The sequence below is a fragment of the Pongo abelii genome, chromosome 20 (genome assembly GCF_028885655.2).
Source record: "Pongo abelii isolate AG06213 chromosome 20, NHGRI_mPonAbe1-v2.0_pri, whole genome shotgun sequence".
In the NCBI taxonomy this organism is placed as follows: domain Eukaryota; kingdom Metazoa; phylum Chordata; class Mammalia; order Primates; family Hominidae; genus Pongo; species Pongo abelii.
In genome coordinates, this window is record NC_072005.2 from 19,455,010 (window position 1) to 19,479,444 (window position 24,435).

At 52.0% G+C, this 24,435-nt stretch overlaps 1 protein-coding gene and 1 pseudogene across 2 annotated transcripts in view; both read left to right on the top strand.

The window, feature by feature from the left end:
- Positions 1-24,435, top strand: part of NCAN (neurocan) — a 40,431-nt gene that overhangs the window by 9,996 nt on the left and 6,000 nt on the right. For both annotated transcript variants that reach the window (XM_024237134.3, XM_054538763.2), the window contains 10 exons: positions 2,006-2,180; positions 2,291-2,418; positions 2,959-3,252; positions 4,462-5,049; positions 5,257-6,627; positions 11,757-11,873; positions 12,950-13,063; positions 16,233-16,391; positions 18,735-18,817; positions 23,433-23,577. In XM_024237134.3, the coding sequence (XP_024092902.3) occupies positions 2,006-2,180; positions 2,291-2,418; positions 2,959-3,252; positions 4,462-5,049; positions 5,257-6,627; positions 11,757-11,873; positions 12,950-13,063; positions 16,233-16,391; positions 18,735-18,817; positions 23,433-23,577 (3,174 nt within the window). The remainder of the gene's footprint in view (positions 1-2,005; positions 2,181-2,290; positions 2,419-2,958; positions 3,253-4,461; positions 5,050-5,256; positions 6,628-11,756; positions 11,874-12,949; positions 13,064-16,232; positions 16,392-18,734; positions 18,818-23,432; positions 23,578-24,435) is intronic.
- On the top strand, positions 10,811-10,910 carry LOC112130278 (U6 spliceosomal RNA; annotated as a pseudogene).

Genomic DNA, 24,435 nt, shown 5'->3' on the forward strand with positions numbered 1-24,435 from the left:
TGGGAAACCTGTTTCCCTTAACTTACATTGACCTTGGGCAAGTCCCTGATTCCTGTCTTGGGGCTTAACCTGCATGCCCCCAAACTGTGAACTGGGGACACAGTGTCTTATCACATAGTTTATGGAGTCAACCAGTCATCCCCTTTCAGAGGCCTCATTTCTGAAAATTGATAAAAGCTCATAACAACAACAACAACAAAACTGATTGGTGGTGAGGCAAGTGAATTCCACATCTAGGTAACTTCAATTTCATTCATTCAGCCAAACTCTTTTTGTTGTTGTTTGAGACAGATTCTCACTCTGTCACCCAGGCTGGAGTTCAGTGGTGCGATCTTGGCTCACTGCAACCTCTGCCTCGTGGGTTCAAGCGATTCTCCTGCTTCAGCCTCTGGAGTAGCTGGGATTACAGGTGCACACAACCACACCTGGCTAATTTTTGTATTTTTAGTAGAGACAGGGTTTCACCACATTGGCCAGGCTGGTCTCCAACTCCTAGCCTCAAGCGATCTGCCTGCCTCGGTCTTCCAAAGCGCTGGGATTACAGGCGTGAGCTGCTATGCCTGGACATTCAGCCAAACATTTATTGAGCACCTACACGGTACTGGTCCAATGCTGAGGACACAGGGCTCTCAGTTGGATAAGACGGAGCAAAGTGTTTCATTTCATTGTCTTGTTCAGCCATTTCTTTCATCCCTAAATCAGAATTTGAATCACAGTGAGCCTGTTACGGGTGCTTCACATCCTGGCTTACATGTCACCTCCTCCAGGAAGCCTTCCAGGACCACATTTCTAGGCCAGGCAAGAACCACATTTGGGCTGGGCGCAGTGGCTCACGCCTGTAATCCCAGCACTTTGGGAGGCCGAGGTAGGCGGATCACGAGGTCAGGAGATCGAGACCATCCTGGCTAACACGGTGAAACCTGTCTCTACTAAAAATACAAAAAAATTAGCTGGGCGTGGTGGCAGGCGCCTGTAGTCCCAGCTACTCGGGAGGCTGAGGCAGGAGAATGGCATGAACCTGGGAGGCAGAGCTTGCAGTGAGCTGAGATCGCGCCACTGCACTCCAGCCTGGCGACAGAGTGAGATTCCGTCTCAAAAAATAAATAAAATAAAATAAATAAATAAATAATAAATAAATAAATAAACAAGAACCACATTTGGTCTCCCATTGCTGCCTGTGCTTCCCTTTCAGCGCATGCACTTAATTCCTAAAAGCAGAAACTCTCTGTCAGCCTTCTCCACACCTCCTGCCACCTCCAGGGCCTAACCCTGGGCATGAAGAGTGCTATCTTTGGAGTCAGATCTCTCTGAATTTGAATTCTGGTTCTGTTTCTTATTTGCTGCGTGGGCCTGGACCTGTCCCTCAACCTTTCTGACCCAAGTTTCCTCCTCTGGAACAATCAGATTTGTTGTAAGAGTTCAATAAGATAATGCTTATAAATGCTTTTCTTTTTTTTTAATGTTTTAGTTTTTTTGAGATGGAGTCTTGTTCTGTCTCCCAGGCTGGAGTGCAGTGGCTCAATCCCGGCTCACTGCAACCTCTGCCTCCTGGGTTCAAGCGATTCTCCGGCCTCAGCCGCCTGAGTAGCTGGGATTACAGATGCGTGCCACCACGCCCAGCTATTTTTTGTATTTTTAGTAGAGACAGGGTTTCACCATGTTAGCCAGGCTGGTCTCGAACTCCTGACCTAAAGTGATCCGCTCACCTTGGCCTCCCAAAGTGCTGGGATTACAGAAGTGAGCCACCGTGCCTGACCTGCCGTAAATGCTTTTCACATTGTAAATATTTGCTAACTTGTAACCCTTTATGGCCATTGTTATCAGTTTCGTCATCTGTAAAACGGGGGCATATGGATCTTGCTCCCCACCCTCGACCCACACTGTGCCTGGCGCTAGGTCTATTATTATCAGACAGGGGTGGGGGGTCATTCTGCAAGAGGTAGGTCTGTTCTTGAAGATTCCAGCATAAGTTGACTGTCCCCCCATCCTGGATGTTCCCCCACAGGTGTTGTGTTCCACTACCGGGCAGCCCGGGACCGCTATGCACTGACCTTCACTGAGGCCCAGGAGGCCTGCCGTCTCAGCTCAGCCATCATTGCAGCCCCTCGGCATCTACAGGCTGCCTTTGAGGATGGCTTTGACAACTGTGATGCTGGCTGGCTCTCTGACCGCACTGTTCGGTGAGGGGGATACACAGGGCAGGGAGATGAAGACTAGCCCATGGGGAAGGAGGTTCCTTGGGAGCTCCAGGAGCACACATCTGAGAGGGCTCCTCCCCTTGTGTTGTCAGGTATCCTATCACCCAGTCCCGTCCTGGTTGCTATGGCGACCGTAGCAGCCTTCCAGGGGTTCGGAGCTATGGGAGGCGCAACCCACAGGAACTCTACGATGTGTATTGCTTTGCCCGGGAGCTGGGGGGTAAGTCTGGGACTGGCAGGACCCGGCCCCTCTGCCTCTCTTTGAGCCTCTATTATTCTCCCCAACTCCCATCCTCCCAGGTCCTTATGCAACTCCCCTGTCTTATACCTCCCTAAACCTGCAACCAAGACATGATTCCACTCATTTTCTGAGCTTTCCATGCCTCCCTGAGTCCCCCTCCCTCCCTTTGCCCCCTTCCTCTCTCTGATCCTCTTTCCCTCTCTAATCCCCTGTCCCCTGCCTGCCTCCCTGTCCCTATCCCCTTCCTCCCCTGTGAGCCCCCTTCACTAAGCCCCTCCCTCTCTCTGAAGCCCGACTTGCCCAGGGCCTGAGTTACTCCATTTGTAAAAAGGCTTAGCTCTGCATGAGAGGTAAGGACAAGGATGGTCCCAGAGCTGGACGCACAGCTGCGGTTGTCACCGCCTCTTCTAACCACCACCCTAACACGTCCAGGTCGGAACTACTTGGAGTTGGACCCACTTCCTGGGCTCCAGGGAAGGGTTCCCCAGCCCCCCTGACCTCCACCCGCCCCTCCCACAGGCGAAGTCTTCTACGTGGGCCCGGCCCGCCGCCTGACACTGGCCGGCGCGCGTGCACAGTGCCGCCGCCAGGGTGCCGCGCTGGCCTCGGTGGGACAGCTGCACCTGGCCTGGCATGAGGGCCTGGACCAGTGCGACCCGGGCTGGCTGGCCGACGGCAGCGTGCGCTACCCGATCCAGACGCCGCGCCGGCGCTGCGGGGGCCCAGCCCCGGGCGTGCGCACCGTCTACCGCTTCGCTAACCGGACCGGCTTCCCCTCACCCGCCGAGCGCTTCGACGCCTACTGCTTCCGAGGTGCGTGCGTCCCCTGGTGGCCGCGCCCCCAGGGCTTTCACTTTGGCGAAGGCCACGTCCCTAAAAACCTCGCCAAGACAAGGGAGAGACACGTGGAAGCTCGCTTTGTGATAAGCCACGTCCCTGAGTGAGGGCCACGCCCCCGGGTGAAGGCCACACCCCTTACGACAAGTCTTTCCCTAGGAGCCCCGTCCTGGGGAAAGAACAGGGCTCCAGAGGAGGCCACTCTGGTGGGGAGTCACCTTTGCTGGGTGGGCTGTATCTCCTGAGGTCCGGAGGCCCCATAACCTTGAAAGACAAGCCCCTGGGTGGGGCATACTCTACCTAGAGCCACGCCATACGCAGACACACCCCCGTGAAAGAGATAATGCCTCAATTGGCCACCTCTGGGCTCCACACCGGATGTGGGAGCAGGGATGACACTCGCCCTTGTTGGGGGGCAGTGGGGACAGCTTTGGAAGCTGCAAGCATCAACCCCAAGGAGTCAAGTCCTCTAAGTAAGCTGCCCCAGTCCTGGCATGGGCATACCATGCCCACGGGGCACCACCTGTACCAGGGGAGGATCCGTCACCAAGGTTGAGTTGAACCCCTCAACAGGCAGACCCAAGTTCATGAGAGTTGGACACTGCCTGAGCTTTGCCCATGAGCCAAATTGTCTTTTTTTTTTTCTTTTGAGACAGAGTCTCTCTGTCACCCAGGCTGGAGTGCAGTGGTGTGATCTCGGCTCACTGCAACCTCCACCTCCCATGTTCAAGCGATTCTCCTGCCTCAGACTTTGGAGCAGCTGGGACTACAGGAATGCGCCACCACGCCCAGCTAATTTTTGTATTTTTAGTAGAGACGGGGTTTCACCATGTTGGCCAGGCTGGTCTTGAACTCCTGACCTCAAGTGATCCACCCGCCTTGGCCTCCCAAAGTGCTGGGATTACGGATGTGAGCCACCGCGCCTGGTCCAAATTCTCTTGAGTCCTCACTGCAGCCAGTTGACTCTGACACTGATAGTGGCTCAGGTGGTCCCCAGCCTGAACAGTGGAGGTGAAAACTTTGCACTTCCCTCTCCCAGGCTGGGGGAATCTCAGAAACCACTTAGGAGAGACAGAGGTGCACAGAAGGCTTGTGCTGCAGCATGCTGGAAAGTGGGTAGACTTCAAGCAGAACTTCCCAGGCAACCCCTGGGCCTAACACAACCTCTTCTGCTTTCTCCCACAGCTCATCACCCCACATCACAACATGGAGACCTAGAGACCCCATCCTCTGGGGATGAGGGGGAGATTCTGTCAGCAGAGGGGCCCCCAGTTAGAGAACTGGAGCCCACCCTGGAGGAGGAAGAGGTGGTCACCCCTGACTTCCAGGAGCCTCTAGTGTCCAGTGGGGAAGAAGAACCCCTGATCTTGGAGGAGAAGCAGGAGTCTCAACAGACCCTCAGCCCTACCCCTGGGGACCCCATGCTGGCCTCATGGCCCACTGGGGAAGTGTGGCTAAGCACGGTGGCCCCCAGCCCTAGTGACATGGGGGCAGGTAGTGCAGCAAGTTCACACACGGAGGTGGCTCCAACTGACCCTACGCCTAGGAGAAGGGGGCGCTTCAAAGGGTTGAATGGGCGCTACTTCCAGCAGCAGGAACCGGAGCTGGGGCTACAAAGTGGGATGGAGGCCAGCGCCCAGCCCCCTACCTCAGAGGCTGCAGGGAACCAAATGGAGCCTCCGTTGGCCATGGCAGTCACAGAGATGTTGGGCAGTGGCCAGAGCCGGAGCCCCTGGGCTGATCTGACCAATGAGGTGGATATGCCTGGAGCTGGTAAGTTGCTCTGGGGGAGGCGGGACCTACCTGGGGATCTGGAGGTGAGGGTGGAGAGGTAGCCATGGCTACACTCAGGATGAGGGAGGAAGCTCCGAATCCCAGCTGGGTCCTCTGGCCCCAGAAGCCCCCTCTCCCTTGGGCCTGGAGTCCAACCAAAGGGGCTGCTGAGAGATCATTGTAATGATTGCCTTGATGTTGTTGCAGGTTCCACTGGTGGCAAGAGCTCCCCAGAGCCCTGGCTGTGGCCCCCGACCATGGTCCCACCTAGCATCTCAGGCCACAGCAGCGCCCCTGTCCTGGAGCTAGAGAAAGCTGAGGGCCCCGTTGCCAGGCCAGCCACCCCAGACCTGTTTTGGTCCCCCTTGGAGGCCACTGTCTCAGCTCCCAGCCCTGCCCCCTGGGAGGCATTCCCCGTGGCCACCTCCCCAGATCTCCCTATGATGGCCATGCTGCGTGGTCCCAAAGAGTGGATGCTACCACACCCCACCCCCATCTCCACTGAGGCCAATAGAGTTGAGGCACATGGTGAGGCCACGGCCACGGCTCCACCCTCCCCTGCTGCAGAGACCAAGGTGTATTCCCTGCCTCCCTCTTCGACTCCGACAGGACAGGGTGGAGAGGCCATGCCCACAACACCTGTGTCCCCCAGGGCAGACTTCAGAGAAACTGAGGAGACCAGCCCTTTTCAGGTCAACAAAGCTGAGCACTCCAGCGCCAGCCCATGGCCTTCTGCAAACAGGAATGTGGCTGTAGGTTTTGTCCCCACTGAGACAGCCACTGTGACTGCCACTGAGCCAACAGGCCTCAGGGGTATCTCAGGGTCTGAGTCTGGGATCTTCAACACAGCAGAAAGCCCCACTTCTGGCTTGCAGGCCACTGTAGATGAGGTGCAGGACCCCTGGCCCTCAGTGTACAGCAAAGGGCTGGATGCAAGTTCCCCATCTGCCCCCCTGGGGACCCCTGGAGTCTTCTTGGTACCCAAAGTCACCCCAAGTTTGGAGCCTTGGGTTGCTACAGATGAAGGACCCACTGTGAATCTCACGGATTCCACAGTCACGCCGGCCCCCAGTGATGCTAGTGGAATTTGGGAACCTGGATCCCAGGTGTTTGAAGAAGCCGAAAGCACCATCTTGAGCCCTCGGGTGGCCCTGGATACAAGCATTGTGACACCCCTCACGACCCTGGAGCAGGGAGACAAGGTTGGAGTTCCAGCCATGTCTACACTGGGCTCCTCAAGCTCCCAACCCCACCCAGAGCCAGAGGACCAGGTGGAGACCCAGGGAACATCAGGAGCTTTAGCGCCTCCACATCAGAGCAGTCCCCTGGGGAAACCGGCTGTTCCTTCTGGGACACCGACTGCAGCCGGTGTGGGCGAGTCTGCCTCAGTTTCCTCAGGGGAGCCTACTGTACCGTGGGACCCCTCCAGCACCCTGCTGCCTGTCACTCTGGGCATAGAGGACTTTGAACTGGAGGTCCTGGCAGGGAGCCCGGGCGTAGAGAGCTTCTGGGAGGAGGTGGCAAGTGGAGAGGAGCCAGCCCTGCCAGGGACCCCTACGAATGCAGGTGTGGAGGAGGGTGAGTACAAAGTCCCAGGGCTCTGTCCAGCTCTCCATGGTCAGGGCTTGGGGAGCAGGGGCTGGGGGAGCCCAGAGCAGGGAGGAATGGTTGTCCCTGGGGATCTGGAAGCTTTCTAGTGGGGCATGACGCTGGAGGTAGGAGCTTATCAGGTGGAGTTGAGTTTCAGAAAGGACATTCCTGGCAGAGGAACGAGCACTGGCAAAGGCCGGGAGATGAAGTAGCGCTTGATCAATTTTGGGCACAGAGCATACATCCCAATGAACAAAATGCGAGAGTGGTGAGTGGCCGGGCATGGTGCCTCACGCCTGTAATCCCAGCACTTTGGGAGGCCGAGGCGGGCAGATCACTTGAGGTCAGGAGTTCAAGACCAGCCTGGCCAACATGGCAAAACTCCGTCTCTACTGGAAATATAAAAATTAGCCGGGTGTGGTGGCACATACCTGTAATCCCAGCTACTGGGGAAGCTGAGGCATGAGAATCGCTTGAACCCGGGAAGTGGAGGTTGCAGTGAGCTGAGATCGTACCACTGCACTCCAGCCTGGGTGACAGAGTGAGACTCTGTCAAAAACAAAAACAAAATGTGGGAGTGGTGAGGCATTGAGTAGAGTCTGATTTGGGGAATGAGTTCAGTTACAAGCCATGTCTACATCTGCTTTGAGCTGGACAGTGGTGTGATGCCCAGGGACTGGCTTTCCAGGATTCCCCGAGTCTGGGGAAGACAGAGCAGGACACAGATGCCTCCCAGGCGAGACCAGAGGGAGGAGGCGTGGCAGGGAGGGTTTCCTGGACAAATGTGAATTCAGTGATTTGACTCGTGGGGGACCTCGAGCCACAGGGAAAGTGGGTGCTGGGGAGGCATGCAAGGGGCGAGAATCACCCCCATTCTACAGATAGCAAACCGAGGCTCAGGGAGGTAAAACGCCACTTGGCTAATCAGTGGTCAAACCTCAATTGGAGCCCAAGTCAGCCTGCCCTGTTCTCCCTGGGGCCAGGTCAGCCTTAGCTCAGCCTGCAAATTCCAGCCCTTCTTAGGTTCTGCCAAATTAAGCTGAGTTTTTTGGCCAAATGAAATTTAGAAACAAACAAAAAAGAGGCTGTATGCGATGGCTCATGCCTGTCATCCTAGCCCTTTGGGAGGCTGAGGTGGGAGAATCACTTGAGCTCAAGAGTTAAGACCAGGCTGGCCAACACAGCAAGACCCCATCTCTACTAAAAATAAAAAGAAATTAGCCAGGCTGCAGTGAGCTATGATAGTTCCACCGCGAGACCCTGCATGAAGTCAAACTAACAAAACAAAACAAGCAGCTGATTAATAAGTCTTTTTTTCTGAGTTACACACTTTTTTTTTGTTTGTTTCTTGAGACTGAGTCTCACTCTGTCATCCAGCCTGGAGTGCAGTGGTGCGATCTCAGCGCACTGCAACCTCCGCCTCCCAGGTTCAAGTGATTCTCCTGCCTCAGCCTTCTGAGTAGACGGGATTACAGGCTCCCGCCACCATGCCTGGCTAATTTTTGTATTTTTAGTAGAGACAGGGTTTCACCATGTTGGCCAGGCTGGTCTCGAACTCCTGACCTCAGGTGACCCACCTGCCTTGGCCTCCCAAAGTGCTGGGATTACAGCTGTGAGCCATAGCACCCAGTCGAGTTGCACACTTTTATTAACACCATTGATGTTTAACTACCACAGCCCCCCACCCCCACCTTTTTTTTTTTTTTTTTTTTTTTTTTTTTTTTTTTTTTTAGAAAGGGTCTCACTCTGTCACCTAGGCTCGAGTGCAGTGGCAGGATCATGGCTCACTGCAGACTTGACCTCCCCAGGCTCAGGTGATCCTTCTGCCTCAGGCTCCCAAGCAGCTGGGACCAGGTGTGCACCAACAGGCCTGGCTAATTTTTGTATTTTTTATAGAGACAGGGTTTTGCCATGTTGCCCAAGCTGGTGCCCGTTTTATTGAAGGCAAAGTGTCATGATGATGGAAATAGCTGATGCAGGTTTCATCATACAGCCTGTCACTTCTGGGCTGTGTTGGGGTGGGATCTTTTTTTTTTTTTTTCCTTTTTTTTTTTTTTTTTTTTCCAGACAGGGTCTTGGTCTGTTGCTCAGGCTGGAGTGCAGTGGTGCAATCATAGCTCACTGCACCCAGGCTCAAGTGATCCTCCCACATCAGCCTCTCCAGTAGCTTGGACTACAGGCATGCAACCACCACACCCAGCTGTGTGTGTGTGTGTGTGTGTGTGTGTGTGTGTGTGTAGAGATGGGGTCTCCCTATGTTATCCAGGCTGGTCTCAAACTCCTGGGCTCAAGTGATCCTCTTGCCTTGGCCTCCCAAAGTGTTGGGATTACAGACGTGGGCTGTAGCGCCTGGCAGATATTTTTTTCTTAGATGTCCAGGAGGCAGGCTGACCTGGGGGCAGGGCCGCTTGTATCGATAAAGGCTGACACTTATGGGTTACTGCCAGTGTGCTTGGCTTATTCAAAGCACTTCACTGGAGTTATCTTGGTTAATCCTTTTAATGTCCTTGTGGGAAAAGCTCCAGTGTGATCCTTACTTTGTAGATAGGGAGACAGGCACAGAGAGGTCAAGTGCCTTGTGCAGCCATGCAACTAAGGGAGTGTCAAGGCTGGGGTTTGAATCCAGGTCGTCTGAACACAGGGTTTCTTTTTCTTTTTTTTTTGAGACAGAGTCTTTCTCTGTCGCCCAGGCTGGAGTACAGTGGTGATCTCAGGTCACTGCAACCTCCGCCTCCCAGGTTCAAGTGATTTTCGTGCCTCAGCCTCCTGAGTAGCTGGGATCGTAGGCGTGCACCACCATGCCTGGCTAATTTTTATACTTTTAGTAGAGATGAGGTTTCACCATGTTGACCAGGTTGGTCTCAAGCTCCTGACTCAAGTGATCTGCCCGCCTCAGCCTCCCCAAGTGCTGGGATTACAGGCGTGAGCCACCGCACCTGGCCGGAAAACAGAGCTTCTGTCTCAGCCACTAGGCTGCGAAATGCTTAGCTCATTGGCATAAAAAGTACATGAGGCCAGGCGTGATGGCTCACACCTGTAATTCCAGCACTTTGGGAGGCTGAGGCGGAGGATCACTTGAGCCCAGGAATTGGAGACCAGCCTTGGCAACATAGTGAGACCCCGTCCCTACAAAACAAATTTTAAAATTAGCCGGGCATGGTGCATACCTGTGGTCCCAGCTACTCAGGGGTGCTGAGGTGGGAGGACCGCTTGACCCTGGGAGGTTGCGGCTGCAGTGAGCTATGATCATGCAGCTGCACTCCAGCCTGGGGGACAGAGCAAGACTCCATCCCCCCCCAAAAAAAAATTAATCTTAGGGTGGTGGTGAGGAGAGAAGAGACGGGCTAGGTGGGGATCAACCCTGGAAAGATGATCAGAGGGGAAGAAGCTCAATGCCCAAAGAAATAGAGAAGGGGCAGTCAGAGAGGTGGCAGGGCGACCACATAGGAACATTAAGGAAACGGGGGTTGGAGCTGCACCTGGGCTGAGGCTGGGTCTGTCTTGGACTTTTCTGGATCCTGGGCTCCACAATGAAGCCAACCATAGCAGGATGGAGATTGGCGGGCAGTGCCGGGGAGACCCAGGCACCTACCCACCCGCCGCTTGCAGAAGAAATGCTAATGAAGCCAAAAATAAATGCAGTACCAGCGAGTGACTGAGTCACCGCCAGTCCGTGGGCAGGTGTCAGCAGCATGGGGCACCTGGCGGGGCTCATGTGTCCCGCCGCCTGGCAGCCTTGTGCGTGTGCACACACGTGCAGGGCCATCGTCCAGCCACTGGCCCTGCCATCCACAAGACCCTTTGCCATCCATGGGGCCACTCCAGGGACAGGCCTCAGCTACCGCAGGAGGGCCGGCTGCTACCTTCATTCCGTTAGCAAGCAATTACTGAGTGCCTGCTTTGTCACAGACCGTATGTTGAAACCAAATCCCCTGTCCTCTGAAAACTGACGTCCTAGAGCAACATTCTAGAACTTTCCCAGGGATGGAAATGTTCTCTATCCACGCTAATTTGAAAAATGGCTAGGACAACTGAGGGACGACGTTTTTACTTTTATTTCACTTTAATTGATTTAAGCGTGAATATCTATATGTGGCTGCCATATGGAACACCAGCGCTCTAGGGAAAGATACAGACAAGAAACGATTGTTCTAATAAAAAAAGTAAAGTAGTGCTCGCTTCAGCAGCACATATGCTATAATTAGAACAATACAGAGATTAGCATGGCCCCTTGTGCAAAAAATGAAGCATTTCATTCTTTTTTTTTTTTTGAAATGGAGTCTCACTCTGTCACCCAGGCTGGAGTGCAGTGGCGCGATCTTGGCTGACTGCAACCTCCGCCTTTGGCATTCAAGGGATTCTCCTGCCTCAGTCTCCCAAGTAGCTGGGATTACAGGCTCATGCCACCAAGCCCAGCTAATTTTTTGTATTTTTAGTAGAGATGGGGTTTCACCATGTTGGCCAGGCTGGTCTCGAACTCCTGACCTCAGGTGATCCACCTGTCTTGGCCTCCCAAAATGCTAGGATTACAGGCATGAGCCATGGCACCTGGCCTCTTTTTTTTTTTTTTAATTTAATTTTTAGAAAAATTTAATTCCACTGGGCAGTGGAATGGTCAGATGCTGCCCTGACAGGATCTGGGTTGGCTGGAGCAGGATGAGGATTTTTTTTTTTCAGTCTGTTGCCCAGGCTAGAACCTATGTCCACTCCTGTGCCCCCATTCGTGAGAAGCACAGTGATGAGCAGGGTATGCCCAAAGGAGGGGGAGGACACTTAAGTCAGGGAGGACATTGAAGCCCATGTTCTGGGAGAAGACATTCTACGAGGTCCTTCAGGCAGCCCTGGTCTCTGGGAGCCCCATTCCAGTTCAGTCTGAGGAAGGACTTTGCTGCAGGCAGGGAAGTCCCCAGATGCTTTGGGGTGGTTTCTGGAAGCAGTAAACTCCTCGTAACAGGGGTCATATGAGAGGGAGTTGGTGACCGCTGGTTGGGGAAGTTATAAAGAGGGCTCCATAGAGAGGGTTTGATTAGAGCGGTTTGGGGGCCTGGGGTCTTGATTCCAGGAAGGCAAAAGATCTGTGGCCTGACTCTTCCCCACACTACCCATCCCTCCTGCAGTGCACTCAGATCCCTGTGAGAACAACCCTTGTCTTCATGGAGGGACATGTAATGCCAATGGCACCATGTATGGCTGTAGCTGTGATCAGGGCTTCGCTGGGGAGAACTGTGAGATTGGTGAGTACCCCAGACTCAGGATCTGAATCTGAATTTGTTTGACTCCAGAGCCTTGGGTTGTACCCCAGCAGCCATGTCCTCAGAATTCAGAGATCACAAAAAGCTGGTTTCAGATGCTCCATTCCCAAACCCCACTCCTTGCATTCAGCTAAATCAGCCCAGTTAGTGGAACCAGAATCAAACAGCTGAGCTTTCATCTCTGGTGTGCTGTCTCCCATTACTACCAGTGAGAGGTGGGAAGGAAAAGACAAAGGAATTATACGTCTGAGACTCCTCCCTGCAAAGGCCCTTTGGGGATCCTGCCATTTCCTGGGTGGGTGGGAGGTATAAGCACTGCCACCAGAACTGTTGGGTGCTAGCTTCAAAGCCCAACACAAGAAATACTACCAATTATGAAATTACAACAACAAATATAAATGACATAATTTTTTGAGCTCTATGTGTCATCTTGACTTCACAACCTTCACAACCACATGACTGATTACAGAATTATAACAATAAATATAAATGATATAATTTATTGAGCTCTTCTATTGCTTCCCTACTCACAATCATCCTTGAGTAGGAGCCCATTATTATTACCATTTTCAAAAAAATAAGCTGAGTTTCAAGGAGGGGAAGTGACTTGCCCAGTGCCATACATGCCTCAAGCACTGTCTACACATGGACCAGTAGAAAAGGAGCTCAATGAATATCTAGCTTTACCCACAAACAGCTTTGTGACTCTGTGCAAGTCTTTGCAAATGCCTAAAAGAGACTTCAGCTTCAGCATTCTATGAGCCTGTTTTTGAGAGTATAACCTTCACTTCTCTAGAGTCAGGTAGAACAGTCTGCACATCCTGGCTCTCAGCTGCCCCAGTGGCATCTGCTCTCATTAATGCTAATTTATGTTAATTGTATGAGGTTCCACCCCCTTGCCTGCAGAGTCATTGGGCCATCTGTGCAGACTGTGACTGCTGCACTTAGGTCCAGGATGGATGGTAGGACCATGACCCCATCTTCTGCTTAGTTTCCTGTGGGGGCTCAGAGCCAAGGGGAAGCTGACCTCTAACTCAGTCTCTTCCCCTCTCTGCCAGACATTGATGACTGCCTCTGCAGCCCCTGTGAGAATGGAGGCACGTGTATTGATGAGGTCAATGGCTTTGTCTGCCTTTGCCTCCCCAGCTATGGGGGCAGCCTTTGCGAGAAAGGTGAGTTTCTATTGCAACCCCAGAAACAGTACCAAGAGTAGGGTTGGGTACCCAGCCACAGGCTTCCCCACATACTCCAGGTCCCTGCCTCCAGTTCCATGCCTGTGAGCCTGACACAAGATAAATTATTCTTTCAGACAAACTGCGCATAACATAGAATTAACCATTTTATTTTATTTTATTATTTTTTTGAGATGGAATCTTGCTCTGTCACCCAGGCTGGAGTGCAGTGGCGCCATCTCAGCTCACTGCAACACCCACCTCCCAGTTTCAAGCAATTTTCCCTGCCTCAACCTCCCAAGTAGCTGGGATTACAGGCGCCCGCCACCACGCCTGGCTAATTTTTGTATTTTTTAGTAGAGATGGGATTTTGCCATGTTGGCCAGACTGGTCTTGAACTCCTGACCTCAGGTGATCCACCCACCTTGGCATCCCAAAGTGCTGGAATTACAGGCATGTGCCACTGCGCCTGCCCTATTTTATTTTATTTTATTTTTTTTGAGACAGAGTCTCGTTCTGTCGCCAGGCTGGAGTGCAGTGGCGCGATCTCGGCTCACTGCAACCTCCAACTGCCTGGTGCAAGTGATTCTCCTACCTCAGCCTCCAGAGTAGCTGGGATTACAGGCACGTGCCACCATGCCTAGCTAAATTTATTTTATTTTTTGAGACAGGGTCTCACCCTGGCACCCAGGCTGGAGTGCAGTGGTGCGATCTTGGCTCATTGCAACTTTGACCTCCCAGGCTCAAGTGATCCTCCCTCCCCAGCCTCCCCAGTAGGCTGGGACTACAGGCACATGCCACCATGCCTGGCTAATTTTTGTATTTTTTGTAGAGAAAAGGTTTCACCATGTTGCCCAGACTGGTCTTGAACTCCTGAGCTCAAGCAATCTGTCCACATCAGCCTCCCAAACTACTGGGATTACAGCCACTGAGCCCAGCCAAATTAACCATTTTAAAGTGTACATTTCAGTGGCATTCTGTACAATCAGAATGTTGTACAGCCATCACCTCTGTCTAGTTCCAGAACTTTTTCAACACCCCAGAAGGAAACTCTGTGCCCACTGGGTGGTCACTCCCTATTCCCATTCCCCAGTCCCTGGCAACCACTAATCTGCTTTCTGTCTCTGTGGATTTGCCTGTTCTAGACATTTCATATGAATGGAATCTCAAAATCTGTGTCTTTTGTGTCTGGCTTCTTTCACTTGGCATGTTTTCAAGGTTCATCTGTATTGTAATATGAATCAGTGTTTTATTCCTTTTCATGACTGAGTAGTATTCCATTGTATGGCTATATCACATTTTGTTTATCCATTCATGGTTTGATGGATATTTGGGTTGTTTCCTTCAGAGGCTAAGGTCAATAGTGCTGCTGTGAACATATTCTTGTACCTGCTTTTGTTTGAATAACTATTTGCCATTCTTTTTTTTCCCTCTACTCTTTTTGGTGTATACTCTCAGGAGTGGAATTGCTGGGTCATATGGTAACTCTAGGTTTAATTTTTTTTTTTTTTTGTAGAGACGAGGTTTTGCCATTTTGCCCAGGCTGCTCTCAAACTCCTGGGTTCGTGATCCTCCTGCCTCAGCCTCCCAAAGTGCTGGGATTACAGACATGAGCCACTGTGCTTGGCCTTTTTTTTTTTTTTTTGAAACAGGTTCTCACTCTGTGCCCAGGCTGGAAAGTACAGTGGTACAATCATAGTTCACTGTCACCTTGAATTCCCAGGCTCAAGCAATTCTCTTGCTTCAGCCTACCCAGTAGCTGGAACTACAGGTTCGTGCCACCATGTCTGGCTTATTTTTATTTTTTTAATTTCTTTTTATTTTTATTTTTTGAGACAGGGTCTCACTCTGTCACCTAGGCTGGAATGCAGTGGTGTGATCTCGGCTCACTACAACCTCCACCTTCCGGTTCAAGTGATTCTTGTGCCTCAACCTCCCCAGTATCTGGGACTATAGGCACCTACCACCACACGTGACTCAATTTTTTTTTGAATTTTTAGTAGAGATGGGGCCAGGCTGGTCTTGAACTCCTGGCCTCAAGTGATCCACCAACCTCGACCTCCCAAAATACTGGGATTACAGGCATGAGCCACCATCCTCAGCCTACTTTTCCTTTTAAAAAAAATTATATTTAATCCCAGCACCTTGGGAGGCCGAGGCGGGCTGATCATGAGGTCAGGAGATCAAGACCATCCTGGCCAACATGGAGAAACCCCGTCTCTACTAAAAATACAAAAATTAGCCAGGCGTGGCGACACGTGCCTATAATCCCAGGTACTTGGGAGGCTGAGGCAGGAGAATTGCTTGAACCTGGCAGGTGGTGGCTACAGTGAGCCAAGATCGTGCCATTGCACTCCAGCCTGGCGACAGAGCCAGACTCCATCTCAAAAAAAAAAAAAAAAAAAAAAAAAAAAATATATATATATATATATATATCTCCATCCTAGTGGGTGTGAAGTGATATCTCATGGTGGTTTTGACATTGACAATGAACATTTTTTCATGTGCTTGTTGGCCATTTGTATGTCTTCTGTGGAGAAATGTCTGAGCTCCCATGTCCATACAAAGGGTGTGGCCCCGACATCAGAGAAGGAGCCTTCAGCATTGGAATGAGAGGGGGTGTCAGGGAATGATCTCCCAGTTAAATCTCTTCCAGAAACAAAGAAAAGACATTAAGATTTGGCCAGCGTGGTGGCTCACGTCTGTAATTCCAGCATTTTGGGAGGCTGAGGCGGGTAGATCCCTTGAGGCCAGGAGTTTGAGACCAACCTGACCAACATGGTGAAACCCTATCTCTACTAAAAATACAAAATTAGCTGGGCGTGGTGGCACACGCCTGTAATCCCAGCTACTCAGGAGGCTGAGGTGGGAGGATTGCTTGAGTGTGGGAGGCAGAGGTAGCAGTGAGCCGAGATTGCACCATTGCACTCCAGCCTGGGCGACAGAGTGAGACCCTGTCCAACAACAACAACAAAAAGAAGTCAATATGGGCGGTGAAAGGGTCGGGAGAGCAGAGCCTCAGGAGGAGGGGCCAGGCATGGGGAGAGGGGTGATCTCGCCCCGCAATGACCTTGGATTGGGCCCTCTCTCTGGTGGGCTGGCTGTGCTCATGGCTGGTAGGCCTTGGGCCAAGGCCAGCCCCCCCTCACGCTCCTATCCCATCTCCCAGACACCGAGGGCTGTGACCGTGGCTGGCACAAGTTCCAGGGCCACTGTTACCGCTATTTTGCCCACCGGAGGGCGTGGGAAGATGCCGAGAGGGACTGCCGCCGCCGCTCCGGCCACCTGACCAGCGTCCACTCACCGGAGGAACACGGCTTCATTAATAGTAGGGGCTCTGGGGAGGGGGCCACCTGCCTGGAGGGTGGGCAGGCGTGGCACTTGTAGCCCTTTTGCCAGGGCATCGCATCCCTCCCCTGGTTTTCAAGACGTCACCTTTCCAAAGCTGTGTTCATTAACGCAAGCCCTGACTGCTTCTTAATGCATGAAATCTGTCAATTCACTTGTTAATTCATACATTCACTTCATTCATTCATTCGTTCATTCATTCATTCACTCATTCATTCATCCATTCACTCATTCATTCATCCATTCACTCATTCATTCATCCATTCACCAAATATTTACTGAGCACCTGCTATGTGCCAGGCACCATTCCAGGAATATTGACACAGCACAGCAGCAATCAAGGCTGACTTTGCTCTGTCCCCAGGGAGTGACCATTTCTTGGGGAGGATATAGACAAACAAGTAAATATCTAAGTAAATAAGTCTATACCGTAATTCAATGGATCCTATGTGTGCTGATGACAAAACAGGGCCAGGAGACTGAGGGTGATGGGGGAAGCACCTGTAATGTGTTGGATGAAATAAGGAATGAGCCTTGCAAAGACCTAGGAGAGAGACAAGTGTTGCATTCATGTAATCCGGGACTTATTGATTTATTCATTATCCTTCTGCGTTTTGCTCATCCATCCATTTATTCTGTTTATTCTGTTTGCCGCCATCCCAACCCTTGTGACTCCTTCCTTTCTTCCTTCCCTGATTTGCTTCTTTTTCCTTGATGTATCCCACCGGGCCTCTCCCTCCTGAGTGACTGGCTCGCGCCTTCTCACCTGTCTGCCCGTCCAGTGCCCACTGGTGTCTCCTGTCCCCTACTTCTCATTTCTGCAAAGATGTGACAGTGCCCGGGTTTACTCCTGCTTCTCCTGCCCGCAAACCCTGGCATAGCCTGGGCCTAATTCCGGTTCTTCCCATGCCTCGCCCCCCTAAAAGAGGGTAGCCAGAGTCCCTGCTTGTGGAGGGTGGGGTGAGGATGCACCTCCAGCCTACACTGAGGCTGGGAGAGGGGTTCATGCCTGCCCCCCTACCCTCCTCCTCCTTCCTTTCCCTCCTACCTCCCCATCTTCCCTCCCACTCCTCCCCCTCCTCCTTCCACTCCTCTTCCTCCCTCCCCCTCCTCTCCCTCCTCCTTCCATTCTTTCTCCTCCTCCCTCCTACTCCTCCCCTTCTCCCTCTTCTCCTCCCCCTCCTCCTTCCACTCATCTTCCACCTCCTTTCTCCTCTCCATCCTCTCTCCCCTCCTCCCTCTCCTCCTCCCATTCCTCCTCCTCCTCTCTCCTCTCTCCTCTCCTTCCCCTTCCCTCCCCCTCCTCCTTCCACTCATCTTCTTCCTCCTCCTCATCCTGCCTCCCCCTCCTCCCATTCGTCCCCTCCTCCCTCCTGCTCCTCCCCAGGCCTCCTCCCTTCTACTCCTCCTCCTTCTCCTTCCTCCCCCCTCCCTCTTGCTCTTCCTCCTCCCTTCCACTCCTCCTCTTTTCTCCTCCCCATTCTCCTCCCACTCCTCTCCCTCCTCCCTCCAACTCCTCCCCTCCTCCTTCCATTCATCTTTCTCCTCCTTTCTCCTTCCCTTCTTCCTCCCTCCCTCCCATTCCTCTGCCTCCTCCTTCCACTCATCTTTCTCCTCCTTTCTCCTTGCCTTCCTCCTCCCTCTTCTCTCCCTCCTCCCTCTCATTCCTCTGCCTCCTCCTTCTACTCATCTTCCTCCTCCTTTCTCTTCCCCATCCTCCCTCCCCCTCCTCCCCCTCCTTCTTCCACTGATCTTTCTCCTCCCCCTCCTCCTCCCATTCCTCCCCCTCCTCCCTCCTGCTCCTCATCCTCCCTCCCATTCCTCCTCTCTCCTCCCCATCCTTCTTCCCACTCCTGTCCCTCCTCCCTTTCACTCCTCCTCCTTTTTCCTCCCTCTCCTCTCTCTCCTTCTCCCTTCCTTCCCCCTTCCCTTCTCCAGCTCTTACAGAGGTTGGGGGAGGGCATCTGTGTACTCCCTCACCTCTGTAAACTTCACTTCTATCTCCTTTCCTCTCCACCTCAACCTCCAGCCCACCTCCAGGCTGGGGAAGGGGCTGGGTCTTCCCCTCCCGTGCATACCTCACCCAGCCCCCAGCCCACAGAGAGGCTGAGGGAGGGGCTCTGGGTCCTCCTCCATCCCTGTACCCACTTCTTCCCCCTTCACTTCCACCTTCTAGATCTTTCCCCCCACCTAGCCCACCTCCAGGCTGGGGAAGGTGAGGAATTCTTTCCTCCCATACCCTACCCCACCTCACCTGCAGCCTCCGCCCTGGGCCGGGAGAGGCATGGGTGAACACCCAGACCCACAACCCCTGACCCTGCAGGCTTTGGGCACGAAAACACGTGGATCGGCCTGAACGACAGGATCGTGGAGAGAGATTTCCAGTGGACGGACAACACCGGGCTGGTGAGTGGCAGGGGCTGTGGGCCTAGGCTGCTGAGCCGCATCAGCCCTGCCATCTGGCCTCAGTTTACCCTTTTGTGCAAAGTTATCGCAATTGGATGTCAAAGGTCTCTAGTGCCTCCAAGATGCTGGAGATGGCAAACGAGCTTCAAGTGAAGGCTAAACCTTCTCCCCTGACTTCCCCAGCCCAGGTAAACAGACCGCACCCACCCAGCTGCAGAGGTTACAAACCTGAGACTAGGGTCTGACGCCTCCCCTACTCACTCTGCCTGGTCCCCCTGCCATGGTCTCTCAAATATTCTCATTTCTAGGCTGGGCGTGATGGCTCATGCCTGTAATCCCAGCACTTTGGGAGGCCAAGGTGGGCAAATCACTTGAGACTAGCCTGGCCAACATGGTGAAACCCCGTCTCTACTAAAAATATAAAAATTAGCTGGGTGTGGTGGCCCACGCCTCTAATCCCAGCTACTCAGGAGGCTGAGGTGTGAGAATCGCTTGAACCTGTGAGGCGGAGGTTGCAGTGAGCCGAGATCACTCCACTGCACTTCAGCCTGGGTGATGATAGAACGAGATCCTGTCTCAAAAAAAAAAAAAAGTATATATATATATAATTTCTAGGCCAGGCTGGTGGCCCATGCTTGTAATCCCAGCACTTTGGGAGACTGAGTGAGGAGGATCACTTGAGCCCAGGAGTTCAAGGCTACAGTGACCTGTGATCACATCACTGCACTCCAGCCTGGGTGACAGAGCGAGACCCTGTCTCTAAAAACATATTAGCTCAGCATCCTCCCTGCTTCAAGCCCTCCCAGACTCTCTATTGTTCTCAAGATAAAAATTCCCCTTCTCCCGCTGTGTAAAAATCTGGCGGTTCCTCACACAGTTAAACATAGAAGCTGGGCACAGTGGTACGAGCCTGTAGTCTCAGCTGTCGGGAAGCTGAGGCGGGAGGATCACTTAAGCCTAGGAATTGGAATCCAGCCTGGGCAACACAGTGAGACCCCTGTCTCTAAAAATATAAAAATAAAAATAAAAAGTTAAACATAAAATTACCACATGACCCAGCGATTCTACTACTAGATACATACCCAGAAGAATTGAAAACAGAGATTCAAAGTGGTACAAAAATATACATTATTCGGGTCATGGATACACTAAAAGCCAAGACTTTGCCACTAGATGATATATATTTTATTATATGCATATAATAAAATTGCACTTATACCCTTTAAATTTATACAAAGAGGCCGGGCACAGTGGCTCACGCCTGTGATCCCAGCACTTTGGAAGGCCGAGGCAGGCAGATCACTTGAGATCAGTAGTTCCAGAACAGCCTGGCCAACGTGGTGAAACCCCATCTCTACTAAAAATACAAAAATTAGCTGGGCGTGGTGGTGTGTACCTGCAATCCCAGCTACTTGGGAGGCTGAGGCAGGAGAATCACTTAAACCCGGGAGGCAGAGGTTGCGGTGAGCCAAGATCACACCATTGCACTCCAGCCTGGGCAACAGAGCAGGACTCCATCTCCAAAACAACACAAACAAACAAAAAATTATACTAAGAAAGAAAAAGAGGCTGGGTGTGGTGGCTCACACCTGTAATCCCAGCACTTTGAGCAGGCCAAAGTAGGAGGATCGCTGGAGCCCAGGAGGTTGAGGCTCCAGTGAGCTATGATTGCACCACTGCACTCCAGTCTGGGTGACAGAGCAAGACCCTGTCTCAAACAAAACAAAACAGGCTAGGCGTGGTGGGTGACTCACGCCTGTAATCCCAGCACTTTGGGAGGCCAAGGCGAGTGGATCACCTGAGGTCGGGAGTTCGAGACCAGCCTGGCCAACATGGTGAAACTCTGTCTCTACTAAAAATAAAAAAAATAGCTGGGTGTGATGGCACACGCCTGTAGTCCCAGCTACTTGTGAGGCTGAGGCAGGAGAATCGCTTGAACCTGGGAGGCGGAGGTTGCAGTGAGCCGAGATCGTGTCACTGCACTCCAGCCTGGGCGACAGAGTGAGACTGTCTCAAAAAACAAACAAAGAAACAAAAACTTGTACATGAATGTTCACAGCCCCACTATTCACAATAACCAAGGTGGGAACAACCAAAATACCCATCAACAGATGAAGGAAGAGACAAAATGTGGTCCATCCATGCAATGGAATATTGTTCAGCCATAAAGGAGAAGTTGGCCAGGTGCAGTGGTTCATGCCTGTAATCCCAGCACTTTCGGAGGCCAAGGTGGGTGGATCGCTTGAGTCGTGGAGTTTGAGACCAGCCTGGGCAACGTGGCAAAACCCCATCTCTACAAAAAATTCAGAAATTGAGACAGAGCGAGACTCCGGCTCAAAAATAAAATAAAATAAAATAATAAACAAAATGTGGAATGAGCCAGGCATAGAAGGCCAGCTGTTGTATGATTTTTTTTTTCATGAAGCATTCAGAGTAGGCAAATTTAGAGACAGGAAGTAGATTAGTGTTTGCCAGGGGCTGGGGTCGGGAGAAGGGGGAGTCACTAGTGCTCAATGAGTACAGAATTTTGGTGTGTCGTGATGAAAAAGTTCTGGAAATAGGCCGCTTGGGGTGGCTCAGGCCTGTAATCCCAACACTTTGGGAGGCCAAGGTGGATGGATCACGAGGTCAGGAGTTCAAGACCAGCCTGACCAATATGGTGAAATCCTGTGTCTACTAAAAATACAAAAATTAGCCAGGTGTGGTGGCGTGCACGTGTAATCCCGCTACTCGGGAGGTTGGGGCAGGAGAATCGCTTGAACCTGGGAGGCGGAGGTTGCAGTGAGCCAAGATCATGCCACTGCACTCCAGCCTGGGCGACAGAGAGAGACTCCATCTCAAAAAAAAAAAAAAAAAAAAGAAAAAGTTCTGGAAATAACAGTGATGGTTATGCAACATTGTGAATGTAATTAGTGCATTAAACTGCACACCGCCTCTTGAACCCGGGAGGCGGAGGTTGCAGTGAGCCAAGGTAGCACCACTGCAATCCAGCCTGGATAACAGAGACTCTGTCTCAACAAAATAAAAATAAAAATAAACTGCACACGTAAAAATGGTTAAAACTGGCTGGGTGCGGTGGCTCACGCCTGTAATCCCAGCACTTTGGGAGGCCAAGGTGGGTGGATTGCAAGGTCGGGAGTTCAAGACCAGCCTGGCTAACATGGTGAAACCCCACCTCTACTAAAAATACAAAAATTAGCTGGGCATGGTGGCGCATGCCTATAATCCCAGCTACTCAGGAGGCTGGGGCAGGAGAATTGCTTGAACCGGGACCTGGGAGGCAGAGGTAGCAGTGAGCGAGATCGCGCCACTACACTCCAGCCTGGGCTCTGTCTCAAACAAAACAAAACAAAACAAAACAAAACAAAAATGGTTAAAATTAGGAATTTTGTGCTATATATATTTTGCCACAATTTTTAAAAATTCACTTCCTTTCCTCTAATGCAAGATCTGGTCACTCTCTACTCTCTGAGCACACCCCAGCCCCATCACGCAGCTCCAGCCCCACTGGGCTTTGTCTGTTCCTCAAGCAGAACAAGTTCAGTCCTGCCTCTGAGCCTTCACACTGGTGGTTCCCTTTGCTAGGAATGCTGTTCCCTGTCTGAACCCTTGCTATCTTTTTTTTTTTTTTGAGATAGAATCTCACTCCATCACCCGGGCTGGAGTTCAGTGATGCAACCCAGCTCACTGCAACCTCTGCCTCTCAGGCTCAAGCAATTCTCCTGCTTCAGCATCCCGAGTATCTTGGGACTACAGGCGCGCACCATCATGCCCGGCTAATTTTTGTATTTTTATGAGAGACAGGGTTTCACCTTGTTGTCCAAGGTGGTCCCAAACTCCTGACCTCAAGTGATCTGCCCCCCTTGGCCTCTCAAAGTGCTGGGATTACAGACGTGAGCCACTGAGCCCGGCCTTGAATCCTTACTATCTTTGATTCTTTAACTCTCACATTGCCTCCTCAGGGAAGTCCTCCTGGACTTCGGGCTGAGATCACCATTTGTCCCACCATGTATCTTTTCTTTCTTTTTCTTTTCTTTTTTTTTTTTTTTGAGGCAGAGTCTCGGTCTTGTCGCCCAGGCTGGAGTACAATAGCGCATTCTCAGCTCACTGCAACCTCTGCCTCCCGGGTTCAAGCAATTCTCCTGCTGGGATTACAGGCGCCCACTACCACGCCTGGCTAATTTTTTTGTGTTTTTAGTGGTGATGAGGTTTCACCATATTGACCAGGCTGGTCTCGAACTCCTGACCTCAGGTGATCCACCCACCTCGGCCTCCCAAAGTGCTGGGAATACAGGCATAAGCCACCAGGCCTGGCCTTGTCCCACCATTTATCTAACACTGATTCATGTTGAAAATGAACTTGATGCGGCTGGGCACCCAGGGAGGCAGGAGGACCAGGGAGGGGGATGTTGCAGCCTCCAACAGAGGAATGGTGGCTTGGATTACAGTGGTGGCCCCCCTCAGGATCGGCAGGACAGTGGCCATTGTAGACATGGGAACACTGAATCCCTGTGAGTTTGAGGGGTCTGGCCAGGGGAGTCCCACAGCAGGAATTGCCAGAACCTGGGCTGGAACAGAGGTCCCCTGAACAACTCCCTGCTCCCTATTCCTGCAGCAATTTGAGAACTGGCGAGAGAACCAGCCGGACAATTTCTTCGCGGGTGGCGAGGACTGTGTGGTGATGGTGGCGCATGAAAGCGGGCGCTGGAACGATGTCCCCTGCAACTACAACCTACCCTACGTCTGCAAGAAGGGCACAGGTATGCTGTGCCCCCTGCTTCTTTTCCTCTCTGTCACTTTTGCTCACTGGTTCTCTGTTGCCCAGGCTGGAGTGCAGTGGCATAATGATGGCTCATCACAGCCTCCACCTCCTGGGCTCAAGCGATCCTCCTGCCTCAGCCTCCCAAGTAGCTGGGACTATAGGCATGCACCAACATGCCCAGCTAATTTTTGTATTTTTTGTAGAGATGGGGTCTTGCCATGTTGCCCAGGCTGGTCTCGAACTCCTGGGCTCAAGCAATCTGCCCACTTCAGCCTCTCGAAGTGCTGGGATTATATGCATAAGCCATTGTGCCCAGCCGTGATTCATTTTTTTTTTTCATGAAGGATTCAGAGTAGGCAAATTTAGAGACAGGAAGTAGATTAGTGTTTGCCGGGGGCTAGGGGTTGGGAGAAGGGGGAGTCACTAGTGCTCAATGGGTATAGAATTTTGGTGTGTCGTGATGAAAAAGTTCTGGAAATAGGCCGCTTGGGGTGGCTCACGCCTGTAATCCCAACACTTTGGGAGGCCGAGGTGGGTGGGATTATATTTTATTTTTTTAATTTATTCTTATTTTTACTTATTTATTTATGTTTTTGGAGACAGTTTCGCTCTTGTTGCCCAGGCTAGAGTGCAATGGCACGATCTCAGCTCACTTCAACCTCTGCCTCCCATGTTCAAGTGATTCTCCTGCCTCAGCCTCCCAAGTAGCTGGGATTACATGCATATGCCACAACGCCCAGCTGGTTTTTATATTATTAGTAGAGACGGGGTTTCACCATGTTGGCCAGGCTGGTCTTGAACTCCTGACCTCAGGTGATCCACACACCTCGGCTTCCCAAAGGGCAGGGATTACAAG